Here is a 17,863-nt window from a genome sequence, read left to right on the forward strand (position 1 = left end):
CCACCGGCAGGTCCGGCGGGCGGCGGGGGTCCTGCGGGGCGGAAGTGAGAAGCGAGGCGTGGGAGGAGGCTGCAGGCTGGGGGCTGGGATCCCCTCGGCGGCTGACGCGGTCCGGCGAACCCGAGCGAGGACTGCGGCCGCCTCCCGACGCCCGGCGCGCGCCAGCCGGGCCTTTTTTGGCGCTGAGGGAGAGCAGACGGGCAGGGCCGCCGCTTCGGGGGAGCGAGGCTGAGCCGCCGCCCCCGGGACCAGGAGGAGGGGCTGCCTCGGGGGGCGCCGCCGCGACCCAGATAGGCCGGGCGAGCGCGGGAGCGGGCGGCGGCCCGTCGCCTCCTTCCTCCTCCGCGGCGCCATCCCTCGGCGCGCCCAACCCGGAACCCGGAGAGCGCGTGGGGGCGGGGAGGCGAGCGTGCAGAGCTGGCGGGCACCCCCGCGGCCCCCGGGCCCCCAGCCATGTCGGCCGAGGAGATGGTGCAGATCCGCCTGGAGGACCGCTGCTACCCGGTGAGCAAGAGGAAGCTCATCGAGCAGAGCGACTACTTCCGCGCCCTCTACCGCTCCGGCATGCGCGAGGCCCTGAGCCAGGAGGCCGGCGGCCCCGAGGTGCAGCAGCTGCGCGGCCTCAGCGCCCCGGGCCTGCGCCTGGTGCTGGACTTCATCAACGCCGGCGGGGCCCGCGAAGGCTGGCTCCTGGGTCCGCGGGCGGAGAAGGGCGGTGGGGTGGAGGAGGAAGAGGAGATGGACGAGGTGAGCCTGCTGGCGGAGCTGGTGGAAGCGGCCTCCTTCCTTCAGGTCACGTCTCTGCTGCAGCTGCTGCTGTCCCAGGTGCGGCTCACCAACTGCCTGGAGCTGTACCGCCTGGCGCAGGTGTACGGGCTGCCCGACCTGCAGGAGGCCTGCCTGCGTTTCATGGTCGTCCACTTCCACGAGGTCCTTTGCAAGCCCCAGTTCCACCTTCTGGGGGCTCCCCCTCAAGCCCCCGGCGATGTCAGCCTGAAGCAGAGGCTGAGAGAGGCCCGGATGACGGGGACTCCTGTCCTCGTGGCCCTGGGGGATTTCTTGGGAGGACCCCTGGCTCCTCACCCCTACCAAGGGGAGCCCCCATCCATGCTGAGGTATGAGGAGATGACTGAACGTTGGTTCCCACTGGCCAACAACCTTCCTCCCGACCTGGTGAATGTCAGGGGTTACGGGTCCGCCATCCTGGACAACTACCTCTTCATAGTGGGCGGGTACAGGATCACTAGCCAGGAGATCTCGGCTGCGCACTCCTACAACCCCAGCACCAACGAGTGGCTCCAGGTGGCCTCCATGAACCAGAAGAGGTAAGCACCCGGCAGTGCGGCTTCTTTCCCATCCATTCACTTGCTCGTTAGCTCGTTCCCCTAATGTTTACTGGGCAGTCACAGGAGCTTGCGCCGAGGTGGGAATGACATCTTCAGGAGTGTTGCTGGCCTTGACTCTGGCAAAGCGCCCAAAGAACTGAGGACTTGCAAGGAAGAAGTGCCCCCCCCCCCCGCGCCCCGCCCCCGAGGTCAACTAGCTGAGTTGTTTCCTTGCAGGTATTGCACTTTTAGGCAAACTGCTTTTTTTTTTTTTTTTTTTTTTTTTGCCTCTTTCCCAGTGGGAAAAAGGAATCTGTGGTTTCCTAGAAGGATACTTTCAAAGAAAACTTTCTTTAATTTGCTTTCATTTTTACCTTTTTAAATTTTTTATTTTTTTTATTTTTTAGGCTCTAATCCTGATTACAGTGACACACTGGGCAGTAACCTGTAACACAGTCTTTGGAAGAGTTTGTTGTTGTCACTGACTTTGAAGCTTCCTACATTGGGGCACCAATCTGTGCTCAGGAGATAAACATTAGAATTGTACATATGATTTATTGTTTTAAGTGCCTCTTATTTTTTATCCTCTCTTTTGCATCTTCCTTCTTTCCCAGACAGATTCATCATTGACCGAAAACTTGAGCCTGGCAATGGTCACCTGCAGAATTAGAACATTTCCGTCCACCTGGCCTTCTCCCTTCCCATCCTGCAAATCCCTCCCAGCATGCACTTGGGTGACTTGGAGATAGGAAAAGGAGGAAGGGAGAGGAGCAAGAGGAGGGAATGGAGCTAGGAAACGAACAGGAAAAGAAAAGAGCAGGGCGGATGGAGCAGAGGTGGTAGGAAGGAAATGTGGTAGGATCCAAGACAGCCACAGCCATTCACAAGTTGGGAGAAGAATCAGTGTGACCCACGAAAGGACCCTCTCCTCTGGTCCACTTGTACCCATCTCAACCCCTACATGGGCCCTACTCTAAAGTGTGGAACCAGGAATTGGGGGACTCACCACCTGGCAAAGAAAGTTGTAACCGTTACACATACTGACCTTAAGGGTACAGGAGGATCAGTGGCTTTATTTCTACAATAACATAAAATTCATCTTGGAAAGTGTTCTGTTTTTCTGATGATAAAATAATATATAGTTATTCTAGAAAAGTGGAAAAATGGAAAAGAATCAAGAAACAGAAAGACCGTTATTCCTATTCTCTCCTTCACAGAGGCAATAACCTTTTACAGGTTGGCATGTTTTCTTCCAACCCCTTTTTAGTGCATTATTTATACCATATTTAAAATTTGATATCATGGGTTATTTGAAGCATATTATAATTAAAGCAACAAAGAAACATTCAGTGTTGTGGATATTACTCAGATTAGGGGGTGGAAGGCCCAGCGGACTGGCCATCACCACTATACACACTGTCTCCAGTTGTATCAACTGAGGTGATCAGCATCCTCACTGCCCCCACCCAGCTCCAGCTGTAACTGTAACACAACACCTCACAGAATTCTTTCTTTACAAGTCCTTGGTAGTCTTTTTCTTTATAGGAATATCCATCCTCTGAGGGGAAAAAAAGGTATTCAAGCAATGCACGAATATGTGCTTAGAAAAATTGCAAATGACGTGAAAAACCAGAGTAAAAAATGGTATCTATTGACATACCTTTATATATTATGCATTTATAAATATATTTATGTTACATTTATATATATGTATATATATATATATATATATACATATATATATATATATACACACACACACACACACACATACACATTAAGAACATTGATGATTGTTAACAGGGAAAAATGTGGACGCATGTGCATGTACCTGGAGGGGTGTGTATGCATCTTATACATACTGTTACACTACAGTTGATTAGGCTGTGCTGATTATTATGGCCACTAATATTTCCATTTTGAGAGTTTTTTCTATATCAACAAATGTAGAGCCATCTCTTGTTAATGGCTGTGTAACATTCCAGCCCGTAGATGTACCATAATGTAATCAGCCCTTCCCTTATTTCACGAGCATTTAAGTTGCTTCCTTTTAAAAAAGATTATTCTATTTATTTATTTGTTTATTTTCAAAGTGAGCTGCATGCCCAACTTGGGGCTTGAACTCACGACCCTGAGATTAAGAGTCCACATGTTCTACCAACTGAGCCAACCAGGTGCTCCATTTAAGTTGCTTCTATTTGCCATTATAAACAATGCTATATTGAGCATTTTGGCATATGTGTGCCTGTCTTAGCTGGCATATATCAGTCAGTCCTATATGGCAAATTCCTGAAATTCCTGGATAGGTGGGCCAAAGTGCATGTATGTTTTCAATTTTGGTAGTTCCTGCCAAAGTGCCCATCAGAAAATTCATATTTCCTCTCCTTGAAACAGTGTTTGAGCTTGCCAGTTCCTATTCTCTTGCCAAGACATTATCATCATTTTTTATTCCAATCCAATGGGCAAAAACACTGGTGTGAATGTTTCTGCTTGGAAGAGAGATTTTTCCTTTCATATATTTATTGGCCTTGTGTATATATTTTTTAAATGGTTTTTGCCAATTAAAAAGAAAATTGGTTTATCTTTTTCATATTCATTTCAGAAGTTCTGTTTATGTATGTAGAATTAATCTCTTGTCTCTTAGATAATGAAGCACATGTTTTCCCCTGTCTTTAATTTATTGTAAGGCCCCAAAAATGAAATCTTCCAAGTGACGGGGCAGGTGAAGTCAGTGACTAGAGGGGTGGGTTGGGATTACAAGGGACCAGAGAGTTACCACCCCACCACGAGGACTCCGCCTCTCAGCCACAGCTCGTTGCTGCCACCTAGAAGTAAGGAACAGTGTTGCCAGACGGGCAGACACCCCGATTTTCAAGTGTTGGCCACTTCTTTGAAAAAACAAACATCAACAATAACAAAAACCTTGCAGGCCAGACCAACACTGGCCTTGTGAGCCTCTAGTTTTGGACTTCAGGTTTATTTCATATATATATATATATATATATATATATATATATATATATATATACATATATATATATATAAAGTTTATTTTATATTTATATGTATTTATTTTTGTTTATATGTATATAAAGTTTGTTTATTTTAAGAGAGAGAGCGAGTGGGGGAGGGACAGAGAGAGAGAGGAAGAAAGGAAGAATCCCAAGCAGGCTGGGCACTGTCAGCACAGAGCTCGATGTGGGGCTTGAACCCATGAACCATAAGATCATGGCCTGAGCCGGAATCAAGAGTTGGCTGCTTAACAGGCTGAGCCATCCATGTGCCCCCATAGTGTATTCTTACATGAAGACATTTTAAATTTTTTTGTAGCCAAATTTGTCAAATATATCCTATTAGCCTTTAATCTTGCATTGGAAAGCCTTCTACAAGCTAAGAATATGCAAATACTCATTGTCTTGTAATATATCTTTTATAGTTTTGTCTTTTTACATTTATATCTGAATGTGTTTGGGTCTTAATTTCATATAATAAGGTATAATGTAAGGCTATAACATGTTTTTTAAATGTCCCTCAAACTGACTGATTTACACAGCCAGTTACCAGATGCTAATTTCCTGTTTCCATATTGACTGGCCATTCCCTTTTAAATAGCACATGTTTGTTTGTTTGTTTATTTTATTTTTATTTTTTTTTTAATTTTTTTTTTTTTAACGTTTATTTATTTTTGAGACAGAGAGAGACAGAGCATGAACAGGGGAGGGGCAGAGAGAGAGGGAGACACAGAATCTGAAACAGGCTCCAGGCTCTGAGCGGTCAGCACAGAGCCCGACGCGGGGCTCGAACTCACGCACCGTGAGATCATGACCTGAGCCGAAGTCGGACGCTTAACCGACCAAGCCACCCAGGCGCCCCCCTTTTTTTTTTTTTTTAAATTTTGTTTATTTTATTTTTAGAGAGAGAGTGTGTGTGTGTGCAAGCAAGAGAGAGGGGCAGAGAGAGAGAGAGAGAAAGAGAGAGAAAGAAAGAATCTTAAGCAGGCTCTACACTCAGTGCGGAGCCCAACCCAGGGCTCAATCCCAGAACCCTGGGATTGTGACCTGAGCTGAAATCAAGTCCGACCGTCAACTGACTGAGTCACCCTGGTGCCCCAATAACACACTTAAAAAAAAATAATGTTTATTTATTTTTGAGAGAGTGAGAGAGAGGCAGAGAGGAGGGGTAGAGAGAGAGGGAGACACAGAATATGAAACAGGCTCCAGGCTCTGAGCTGCCAGCACAGAGCCTGACGTGGGGCTTGAACTCATGAACCATGAGATCGTCACCTGAGCAGAAGTCAGATGCTTAACTGAGTGAGTCACCCAGGTGCCTCTTCACACTTTTAAATTATTGTAGCTTGGTAAACTATTTTATTGTCTCATGGAACTGAGACCCATTTGTTCTGTTTTGTTTTAATTCTCTTAGCTATTCTTTGTACATTTTCTTCTTCAAATAAGCTTTAATTTTTTTTAACGTTTTATTTTATTTTTTGAGAGACAGAGATAGAGCGTTAGCAGGGGAGGGGCAGAGAGAGAGGGAGACGCAGCATCTGAAGCAGGCTCCGGCTCTCAGCTGTCAGCACAGAGCCTGACGTGGGGTTTAAACCCATGAACGTGAGTTCGTGACCTGAGCTGAAGTCAGACGCTCAACCGACTGAGCCACCCAGGTGCCCCTCCTTCGGATAAACTTTAGAATCAGTTTGTCAAGTCCTGTTAGAATTTTGTTTGGGATTACCTTGTGTTTATCAAGTTGGAGGAGGATTCAGTTTCAAAATACTCTGCAGCTAGAAAAATGGTTCATTTTTCCATGCATTTGTTTAGGTCTTTTGGTCCTTCAGGAAAGGTTTCTTTTATTAGCTTTGTATCGTCTGTATATTTTTTCTATTACAGTTATTCTCCGGTATTTTCTAGTTTCTGGTTTTTTTCTACACAGATATTTTTTTCCCGCCGAATTTTTTTATTGGATGCCATATTGGAATTTGTAACCTTCTTTATCTCTCTCATACTTTGGCTCAGACCTGACATAAACTCAAGTGGAAAACCCTTCCTGAACTCTCAGTTGGTCTAAATATTCAAAGTATGCTTCTCTAGAATACTCTCCACCTAATGAAATTTTCTGGTTATGCTTGTTTCTCTCCCTTCCAATCAGGGCCAGTTCAATGTTTATGTATAGTCCTACTGCTAACATGGTGTCCAATATATAATAGATGCTTAAAATGCACAGTTGTTTTGAACTATGGAATATGTTATATTATTAAAATAAAAGTGAATGTATGATTTTATTTTTTAAATGTAACATTATATAGTATTTTTATCTTGTAGCAGTCATTATAGTTATTTAGCATAGCTGAAAAATAATAAGTAACATTTAATTGAACATTTACTCTGTACTAGGAAATGTTCTTACTGCTTTGCACATATTATCTCACTTATTTTTCACAAAGGCTGTATTAGGCAGGTTCCCATTTTACAGAGTCAGAAACTGAGGCATAGAAAGTTAAGTAAATTGCTAAGGTGTGTAATGAGTAACCAAATGTAAATATCCATTGGATAGATATAGCCATTTAGAGTATCTACAATTTGGCTTATGGACTGGCAGTGACCATTTTAATGCAGATTTAAAATTTTTCTTTTTAAAAATTATTTTTATCCAAGAAGTGGGGCACAGATACTTTATGGTACTGTGCTGTTTTTCAAAAGTTCATTAGCTTTATGTCTTCATTTTTCTAGTCACTGTTGGATGAACAGCAAAGATGACATGGCTCCTGTCCTCAAAGAGTTTCTAACTGAGTTTAGATGATGAGACAAGTAAAAACGAAATCTAGAATGGAATTGTTGCTGTGTGATGTGTCTAACACAGTTTCTGGAAACACCGGTGGAAACCTAGAACCTTGAGTGAAATATTTTGGCCTCTGTCACACAGCACTTCACATCTATCTTGATTCACTGCCTTTGTGATGTATCTGTACAGTTTTACTTTGACAAAGGGGTCAAATGCTGAACAGCCCACTTTCCCCAGGGACTAAACAGTGTGGTAGTCTCAGAATCTTAAATGGTAAAGGACAGGCAGGAACCCTAGCACTGAGAGATTCTGTAAGCCCTTTGCACTCTGGAGAAAGTGGTGCTATATGACCAGTAGTGGACCACCTCCTCCCCCAACCCCCACCAAAAAAGGAAGGGAGGAAGGAAGGAAGAGATGGAAGGAAGGAAGGGATGGAAGAAGGAAGGAAGGAAGGAAGGAAGGAAGGAAGGAAGGAAGGAAGGAAGGGAGGGAAGGAAAGAAGGAAGGAAGGGAGGGATGGAAGGGAGGACAGGAGGGATGTTAATGTTGTGCCCACACACTTGAAAATGGCAATAGGAGTACATAGCAGTCTTTGAGAGGATGCTTTGAAGTCCAGGTATGCAACATTGCCCAGTGGTCCAAACATGGATTTGATCTCAGGAGTTGTCAGGACATAACTTCTAATGTAAAAGCTTGTGTGCCCCCAAATTTCTCACCTTCCCTCCTCACTTTAATTGGTGATAACTTGCAGGAACTGGCCACTGTTGCAGTCATCAGTTCATTAATTTCTCTATTTCTAACATTGTGTCTAGTCTCTTCAATTGCCTGCACTTTTATTCTGAAATTGGAGTTCTGCATGTGAGTACAGAAAGGCTGGGAGAGAGTGAAGTCTCCTGGCAGAGGTGGAATTACAGTTGTCAGCTTTGGCTGTCCCGTTTTTCTCTGAGCCATAGTTTAGTATTTGGGGGACATTTCTAGAGTCATGGAAACCTGGAGAGATTTTGTGCTCTATGGTTAACATAGCAGTGGAGCCCCAGAATATTGTGAAGGAAAGAAAACTATGTGTCTATTCATTTCTCCCTGCCCCCCCCCCCCCCCCGATTTTGGCCAATATTTAAAGTTGCTTTGTGTGCTGGAGTTTCTCAGACAGGGTAGTAGGTAGCAACTGCGACCACTTCTGTTCCTAACCTTTGCTCTCTCCCCTTCCTGGTCCCCAGAGGAGGTTAATCTGTAGGGAAGTAGCAGAAGGGGGAAGAGGACACACAAGGACCCAAGTGCTCTGCAGACTGTACAGTCCTCTTCTGAGTGGTTGAGAAAAGATGGGAGAAAGGTTCTTGCCGTTTTACTCTAATGTTCACTCTAATGGCAACAAACTTTTCTATGTAGCAAACCATGACAATGGTTTACATTTCTTGAGCTCTTACTCTGGGCTGCATGTTATAGTCGGTTTTAGATGTCACTTCCTGTTTCATGCTCACAGCATCTCTTATTATTGGCTCCATTTCCCCAAAGGGGAAACTGAGGCTCAGTGAGTTGAATTAGCTTGCACAGTTTCATGGCCAGGACTCTAAGCCACCCAGATGTCTGTGTCACCTGCCTCCCTACAGTTGTATATAGCTACTGTTAATCTGTGCACCCGTGTTCAGGGTGCTTCATATCACTTCGTCCTTAAGGATTTAATGAGCTCTTTATTTCCTTGAAGTCAAGTAGAAATTAAATCAGCATCTAAATTTTTTTCACTTTCATTTCTATTCACTGTAAGTCAGTCAAGTACATAGCTACAACACATCGTTATTTGGTTTAAAAATTCTTCTTTTTACCCCTTGCATGTAGTATGTCAGGGATCAATATTAAGAAAATACTGTAGCGATAATATATATATATTTTTTAAATTGATAGCTTGGATTCATACTTTTACCATTCAGGAGGTGAAGAGTGGAAGAGTTATGTTCAGAAACTTGCAAACGAAGTGCTACATGGTGAGAATTTATGGATGAGAAAGCACTTTGTACATAATTCCAGAGTACGTGATGGGGAGTGACTGTTGCAGTTAACAAATGAGAAGCAGACCTTTTTGGAGTTAAGAAACAGACTGTGACAAGCAGAAAAGCATTTCCTCTTCTGACTTTCTGCAAGTGTTCCCCTTTCCAACTCTTACTGTGTGTGATGATGTGCTTTTCTCCACTTCACAGATGGGGAAAGTGAGGTTCAGATGACCTGAGATTCAGTGACTTGTCCAAGGTCACATAGCTGTTGAGTAATGGAGCTGAGATATCCCTGTATAAGCCTGGGCTCATAATGCTCGGCAGTGTCTCTTCATTAAGTGGCCTGTTTTGGGGTGGCAATTTCATCTTAAACCCAGTCTTGGAAAGTTTCTTCTCTTCAAGTGTATTTGAGCATGCTGGGGTCTGGAGAGATGAAACTGTTTACTTTTAACTGCCTATTCACTCAACCCTTACATGTTTGCTTAGGACAAATGATTATGCTGGATGAATATTAAAAACGGTTTTGATCTTACAAAATTTACTATCTGTGTACCTTTGGTGAGCAAAAACAAATTTTGGGCTGGTAAAATTTAGTGCTTATTTATAAGCTCTATTTCCTTTGGTTCCCCAAATTTGCACACATAGAGAGGGCATAATGGTCAGATTTTAAGGACCATTGGCAGCAGGAAAAGTAAGCAACATGAACCAGAGACCCCCCAGTAACTGCCACCCCAGCAAAGTCTATTGGCATGAAATCCTGAATGGCTGGCTGGATTTAATGGGCAATATGAGGTTCTTGTTGAAGGGTCCTCTGTTCACTCTCTGATTTGAAAAACAAAACAAAACCCGAACTCACTTACATGTACACATTATAGGCACCTTTGAAAACACCATAGTGTAGGTGGCCCGTTCTAGCATGTTCTATGTCATAGTGCATCAGTGTTTATTAAACACCTGTTCAGGGATTGGGCATGGACTTCTTGTTCACTGTTTCTTCTTCATCTACCCTCTTACATGTGTTTTTCACTATTTGTGGCCTCTACCCTGGTTCTTTCTTAGGACATTGTTACTTTTGAAGATATTGTTGTGTTGACAATAGATGTGACCTTTAAATTTACCTGGTCTACTTTTTTTATTTCAAACACTAGAAAACTGAGAGATTATAATGACAGCATCTTATATCTGTGTAGTACTTGCTGATAAACTGTTTACTGTAATACCCTGTGTAATGTGTAATACCCTGTTTGTGTAATACCCATCCTGTGATGGGTATTATCCCCATACTGGAGATGAGGAAGTGGGGTGTTTGGGCCAGGGTCTCCGGATTTGTGCTTTAGGTCGTTTGGTTCCATCGTGCTCTGCTAAACTTGAGACTGGTGTATACGTCATGTAGACTGACCCAAGCGTTTATCCTGTCTGGCCTTCAAGGAGTCCATTAATCTCTGTGTGCCAAATTGAAACAAATTAGTTTTTTCAACACAAAAGACATGAGACTTATCTAGCATCTGAAACCGATGAGCAGTGCTGAATTGTATTACTGATAATGGGGTTTAACACCAGGGTATTCTCTTTTTAAAGTGTTTTCTATTACGATAGGTGAACATTTATTGATTTACGTATTTGTTGAGTTAACATGTGTAAATACTCTTAAGAGTGCTGGATCAAAACTCGTTTAATTAATTCAGTGCTTATGTACCCCTACGTTATTTGTTGTGAAGCAATATATAGGATGCCCTCATATGGGGGTGGGGGGAGGCAAGTGATCTGTCTGGGTACACTTGTGGTAGAGGGGTCCACCCTTTAGTGGGCACCCTTAGCATATGCCTGGCTGTGTAGGAGGGGCTAGCATGTACCTAAGAGAGATTGTACCCCTAGGTAGGAAGAATGGGAAACATTCTGAGTCAAGAGACAAGGGAGTGAGGTGGTTATGCATCTCTCCATCAGTACTTGCTCCCGCTGCTAAAAGAAGTATTAAGTTTACTGTATACAGAATATCTTTGCTTCTTGGCATAAGGCTAAGCAAGAGTCTGCTATATTGAATTGCTTATCTCCAACTGCAGAAGTTTGGAAAATGCATCCTTCTTGTGAATTTTGGGGGTAGGAGTGAAATTTGAGATGTCATTTGGTCATTCCTCTGTCCCCAGGCACCCAACTTGGAGAGCTAATTTTCTTCAGATACCGAGCATATTCCACACTCTGCTTTAGCAGTTCATGCCATTGTCTTACCTCTTAATGATCAATAAGAACTGACTCTCTGGGCCTTTGTATCTATCTTTCAGGTCTAACTTCAAACTTGTGGCTGTCAATTCAAAACTCTATGCCATTGGTGGGCAGGCTGTTTCTAATGTTGAGTGTTACAATCCTGAGCAGGATGCGTGGAATTTTGTGGCACCCCTACCAAATCCTCTGGCTGAGTTCTCTGCATGTGAGTGTAAAGGAAAAATTTATGTCATTGGAGGATATACTACCAGAGGTAAGTGAAGGGGCTAAGTAAGTGGTCCTTTTCTGTGTGAGCTTCTGCAGCATGGGGAAGGGTAGGAGGGTGCCAGAGGAAAACACTCTGGCGTACACATTGTGATTTTATATGTTAAATACTGCATATTTACATATCTGGGAGGAAGAGTGTTGTGTATTACAGGGGTGGTTTGGGCAGGAGGGACCTTTGATGCCTTTGTGTGAGCACGAGAATTGAATGGGGGTAGAAGGAGCTATGAAGAGAATATGTATTTTCTTTCTGTTCTGAAAACCCAGCCTTGTGACCAGTAGTCCTGTGACTTGTCTGGGTTACTCCCATCCTTCTCCCGAATACATCTAACACAGAATTTAGAGCCAGAACATCCTTGAGGATCTTTGTTTCCACTTTCTCCCTTTTTGAGCACAAATTTGTCAGATAGTTTCCAGAAACTCAGCTCTAGGCTGTTGTTTACATATCATAAGAGGGTTTTAAGAGACACGAATGTAAGAGAATTCTTTCCTGATCCAGAGGTGAGAGGTGGTTATGCTCTTTATTAAACTGTACATGTGTGTTTTTCACTTTTTTTGCTGGGTATTTGATAGTTAAGAACTTGGAAATAAGTTTCTCCAGTAGGTTTTATACTACTGTTCTTGGTAGGAAGCTTCTCACATGCTAGAGATGGAAAAGAGCATGGTTGTGGTAAGGCAGACAAGGCAGTGGCAGGGCCACCAGGAAGAGGCGTGTCCTTTCCTTTTATCCCTCTCTCCCGCTTGTGTCAATGTTACCTCTTGGCCAAAGAAATTTATTTGTTCATTTGGTCTACCTGTAAAACACCCAGAACTTACAGAGAAGGTATAACTGCTCTTAGGACTTTTAGCTACATTGAAATAGTAGAGTTACCATTTTATGTAACATAGTGAAATAACCCGTCTTTCTTTTATGATACAACATGAGAGGACAGAGCTCTCCAGCCTTGGCTGACAGTAAGCCTGGAGAAATGATGGTGATGTGTAACTTTGTAAAGGACAGAAATCCACATGCTAATGTCGTGTAGGTGCCAAAAATTATTTTTACCACAGCCAAATGTGTTTTGTTTTAGGGATTTATGTTAGAGGGAGAAGTTAAATGTAAAGTGTTTTATGAGCATATGGTTTAGAGTGTGTGTGCACGTGCACAAAAGATTCTGAGTAACAACACATCTTAGAGTATCTCTAAACGGTTGATTTGGTGGGGGGGATGGTGAGCGGTGTTTTAGCGTCCTGTGGCCAACTTAACGAACAACTACAACTTAGTGGCCTAAGCCAATCGAAATGCATTCTCTCACATTTCTAGAAGCCTGAAGCCTGAAATCAAGGTGTGGGCGGTCATGTCCCCTCTGAAGGCACTAGGGGAGAATCCTTCCTTGCCTCTTCTAGGTTTGGTGACTCCACATGTTCCTTTGCTGGTGACTGCATCACTCCAGCCTCTGCCTCTATCTTCACATACCTTCTTTTCTGAGTGTACCCACATCTTTTCCTCTTCTGTCTCTTGTAAAAAAAGACACACTGCTCATTGGATTTTAGGGCCCACCTGGATAATCCAGGATGATCTCATCTTGAGATCTTTAACTTAATGACACCTGCAAAGCTCCTTTTCCCAAGTAAGGTTATATTCAGAGATTCTGGGGGTTAGGAGGTAGACATATCTTTTTGGGGGTCACTGTTGAACTCACTATAGGTGCTGTTTATACATTTAAGGAGAGGCAGTGACCCAAGAGGAGTGCATGGGAAGCAGTGAGTTGGTTTTTTTTGTTTGTTTCTTGGTTTTTTTTTTAAACACCCTCAAATTTTTATCACTGTGGAGCTATTCCCAATGTCCCTCTCTAGTGACTTTCCACTGAAGATAAGATAATCGCCAGCTTTTTTGTTATAAATAATTGAAAAAAGAAAAAAGAGCGAGATCTAGCAGTCATTTCCTTTATCTTCAACACTGGTGTTCAGGGTATAGTGGTCAAAAGCCCCCAGAGAATTCCTGTGTGTGCATATGTACCTCTCTGTGTGTCTGTGTGCCTTTTCTCCTGGGAAAGTAAATACAGTTATTTACTTATGGACATTTCTAAGAATTCTGATTCTCCATAGATTTTGTGACACAGAATACACCCTGTGGGCTGATAGAATGTACGCATGTCCCTTGGCTTCTCTTCTGAGCAAGAGCTGGGATGCATTGACAGGCAGCCCTATAATCCAAAGAGTACTCTGCTGGTAGATTTCCTAGTTTTTCCATGACCCTGGCTGAGCAAATGTTCTTTAGATTTGACCTGGAAAACCCTTGCTTGTGTGTTTTCTAGTTTTTCAAGCCACTACTAATGTACCTTCTTCATTTGGGCCACACACAGTGGTTCCTGTCCTGGATTCCCCAAGCCAAATACCTGTGATGGGATGGTTGGGTGATGTGGATGGATGGATGTTTGTGTAAGGGTTGAAAATGGGTTTTCTGAGATGAGAGGGCAGGACAGTTCCTTGGACTCTGAAACACCTCTCCTCTTCTGCTTGGGATCTTCCCAAGCCTCCCTAATGGTTGCCTGTATTTAAAATAAGAAATCATATAAGGATTATACTGAATCTGTAGAGCACTTTGGATGATATTGTCATCTTAACAATATTAAACTATCCCATTCCATGACTAAAAAAATAAAATAAAATAAAATAAAATAAAATAAAATAAGAAATCATAATTGTCATAAAACAAAATGCAGGGCTCAAAGTTGCATTCTTGGTCTGCTGACTTAGGTAGACTTTTAAAATTTAGTAAGTAATAGTTCATGATTTTTTAAAAAAATTATTTAATGTTTATTTTTGAGAGAGAGACAGTATGAGTGGGGGAGGGGCAGAGAGAGAGAGAGACAGACAGACAGACAGAATCTAAAGCAGGCTCCAGACTCCAAGCTGTCAGCACAGAGCCCAATGCGGGGCTCAAACTCACACATCGCGAGATCATGACCTGAGCCACAGTTATATACCCAACCGACTGAGCCACCCAGATGCCCCTTGTAGTAGTTCATGATTAGATTAATTTCTGTGTCAGGCATTGAGGAAATGAAAAGAAATTCAATAAAGAGCAATAGTAACCACTCAAGGGAAGAAGGGTGATTTGTTAAAGTTCAGAATCCCCTCTAAATATAAAAGCATAAAGATTATTCCACCAACTCAGACCACCTCATATGGTCTGAGCTCTTGTTGGGTGAGGAGAGAAAACATTTACAGAAGACCTGGGAAGACCTTCAGACCTGGGACTGAGAAATGCATGGAAACCTCACTAGAATAAGTCCTTTGTTTGCGTGGTGAGAAGCCAGGTTCACTGGTAAGGAGCACTTTTTGATAGACTGGTAACCAAACTCCCTTGGACTATCTCCTAGAATGAGTTTTATCACAACAGCTATAACAAAAACAGGGGCGCCTGGGTGGCGCAGTCGGTTAAACGTCCGGCTTCAGCCAGGTCACGATCTCGCGGTCTGTGAGTTCGAGCCCCGCGTCAGGCTCTGGGCTGATGGCTCAGAGCCTGGAGCCTGTTTCCGATTCTGTGTCTCCCTCTCTCTCTGCCCCTCCCCCGTTCATGCTCTGTCTCTCTCTGTCCCAAAAATAAATAAAAAACGTTGAAAAAAAAATTAACAAAAAAAAAAAAAAGAAATACAGGGAGGTGTTAGGATGGGTGGAAAACAGAAGGAAAGTTCCCTAAAGCTGTAACAATTCTGAAATTTCTGCTGGCGTGGAGACATGTGCACACACAGGATTTGGTCTCCTTTTAGTTCTTTCTGTGCCCTCTTATGAACCCCCGCCCCCCTCCATTCGGTACCAGAGGCTGTGATGGAGCTCTCTCATCATTGCCAACTGTGGGTGGGTCCTTCTGTCTCAGGAGGAAGTGTCCTACCCTGTAGTTACACGTCCATTCCCAAGCGAAGTTGTCTCTTCCATGGATGGATTTTGTTGTTTGTTTAAACAACAACAAACAGAAAGTTCATTCTTTCTGATAACTCAGAGCATTTTTTTTTCTGCTGAGGCTAAAATGTTCCATTTATTCTTTCCTAGAGGAGAAGTGGGTAAAAAAGAACAATTAAAAAAAAGAACGAAACTAGATACTTTAAATTTCACAAGCATTTTTCAAAAAGAGAGTAGGTAATATTTTTCCTTAAAGTAGCCATGAATTCAAGATAATGTTAGGGCAGTCTTTCATCTGCTTTCTGATTTTATACACACAACAGCTAGTCATCTCTTGTGAAGCGGGCACAGGGAGAGGGAAGGGCCTTTGGTAGTATGTCTCTGCTGTTACAGCCAGGAAATAGAATTGCCAGGTGATTCCGTGGCTGATGGCCACAGGTGAGACTTCCGCCTGACTTGGCAATTATGTGCTATTTCATTTCGACAGCCCCTGAGGACCTTGCTTGGCTCACTTGTCTTGTGTATTAGAGTCGGTTGTCAAGAGTAGATCCTTGGGGCTCAGCCTGTCATCTGGATGTAGAAGTCAGTAATTCTGTAGATAGTTGAGAATTCCAACGCCCTGATTCTGTTTACATTGGACTGGTGGTTCTAAATGTGTAAGGGTGCCAGGTTCTAAATCTGTGTCCTGGCCCTGTTGATTTAGAGAGCCTCCCAGGGAGGGGGACATGCCTGATGAGAGGTGAGGGAGATGATTCTAAACCGATCTCCTGCCAGCCACTTCAGAAACCATCGTCCGACCTCTGCTTCTCTGAAATAGTTTTGCCTCTGTGCTGCCAAGTTATTCCGGCGGGGGTAGATGTTTATTACTGCCGAGGCAGGCAGTGACGTTACTGTGGCTGTGTCATCTTGAGGCTTCTCTCTTCGTTTCAGACCGCAACATGAACATTTTGCAGTACTGCCCCTCTGCCGACATCTGGACACTCTTTGAAACGTGTGACGTCCACATTCGCAAGCAGCAGATGGTGTCTGTTGAGGAGACCATCTACATCGTGGGGGGCTGTCTGCACGAACTGGGGCCCAACCGGAGGAGCAGCCAGAGCGAGGACATGCTCACCGTGCAGTCCTACAACACGATCACGCGGCAGTGGCTCTACCTCAAGGAGAACACGTCCAAATCGGGTCTTAACTTGACTTGCGCCCTTCACAACGATGGCATCTATATCATGAGCAGAGACGTTACCCTGTCAACCAGCCTGGAGCATCGAGTTTTCCTGAAGTACAACATCTTTTCAGATAGTTGGGAAGCATTCAGGCGTTTCCCAGCCTTTGGACATAATTTGCTGGTTTCCTCTCTTTATCTGCCCAATAAAACAGAAACATGACTGAACTGACTTAGAATTTAAAAGAAACCTGGTTCAAGACAAAAAAAAAAAAAAAAAAAAAAAAAAAAAAAAAAAGAAGAAAGAAAGAAAGGAAAGAAAACAACCCATAGTGTTCCATTTCAAGGGAGAACGATTTCTAAAGGGAAAACATGGGTTAAAGTTGGTCACATGTACAATAGCTGTAAATAAGCTTACTTGAACTAATTACTTGAAAACTTGTGGAGAAAAGAGACCAACTTTATTATTTTTTTAATTATTGATTGTTAAATGATGGGAACGAATCCATGATAGTATTTTCATCCAAATATGATACCCTTGGGCCAGTGACTGAAACTGCTCATCAAAAAGAAGATTCATTGTATCTGCTTTAGTGAAGGGCCAAAGTCAATAATTGACATTGAATGGTAAAGATCATTTTAAAATCTGTGTTGTTTAGGTCACTTGAAATGTCATTAATACCTTAAGTGAGAAGTTTTTGTTGCTGTTATTCATTTACTTGACAAACATTTATAGTAACACTATCCTTCACCCATTTTCTCCCCCATTCATTCTCAACGTATACTGCCAGTGGTTTAAAATAGGGTTCTAGGTTTAGATATTTTATTTGCACACTACTTTCTAGGAAACTTACAATGATGGAACCCTACAGTGAGTCCTTGCAAGCATCCAGTCCTCCCAAACTTGCATAAAAACACTCTCAGCTATTTTTCCAAACTTTTTGCAATTATGTGTACTGAATAGAGAGGCAGACATAACCTCTTATTTCATGTATGTGGCAGATTGGGAATTTATGTGGGCAGATAAGTTGCAGTGCTAAGCATTCTGCGTTGTTTAAAAGAGAAGATATATTGTTTAAAAGGATGGAGATAAATATATATATTTTTGAAATCGAGTCTTAGAAGGGAAGGGAACACCAAATAAGAAAAAAGTTTGCCTTTAAGAGTTGCTTGTAATGAATGTATTGGACTTAGTTCTTTTTTTTAAAGATAAAACAGATGCCTTTATCATATTTAGGTGAGGCATC

The 17,863-nt window shown here is 43.0% G+C and overlaps 1 protein-coding gene across 1 annotated transcript; it reads left to right on the plus strand.

The window, feature by feature from the left end:
* The first annotated feature begins 367 nt into the window (after positions 1-367).
* KLHL42 (kelch like family member 42) lies at positions 368-17,310 on the plus strand. Its single transcript, XM_007075656.3, has 3 exons — positions 368-1,325; positions 11,368-11,561; positions 16,388-17,310. The coding sequence occupies exons 1-3, from the start codon at positions 454-456 to the stop codon at positions 16,837-16,839; spliced, it is 1,518 nt and encodes a 505-aa protein (XP_007075718.3). The 5' UTR covers positions 368-453; the 3' UTR covers positions 16,840-17,310.
* The last annotated feature ends 553 nt before the right edge of the window (positions 17,311-17,863 follow it).

Source organism: Panthera tigris, chromosome B4 (genome assembly GCF_018350195.1).
Source record: "Panthera tigris isolate Pti1 chromosome B4, P.tigris_Pti1_mat1.1, whole genome shotgun sequence".
Taxonomy (NCBI): Eukaryota; Metazoa; Chordata; class Mammalia; order Carnivora; family Felidae; genus Panthera; species Panthera tigris.

Excerpts from the sequence above, each read along its gene's own strand:
- KLHL42 (XM_007075656.3), top strand. The coding sequence starts at position 454 with ATGTCGGCCGAGGAGATGGTGCAGATCCGCCTGGAGGACCGCTGCTAC. Across the intron at positions 1,326-11,367 it reads GCCTCCATGAACCAGAAGAG|GTCTAACTTCAAACTTGTGG; the intron begins GTAAGCACCCGG and ends TCTATCTTTCAG. Across the intron at positions 11,562-16,387 it reads TGGAGGATATACTACCAGAG|ACCGCAACATGAACATTTTG; the intron begins GTAAGTGAAGGG and ends TCTTCGTTTCAG.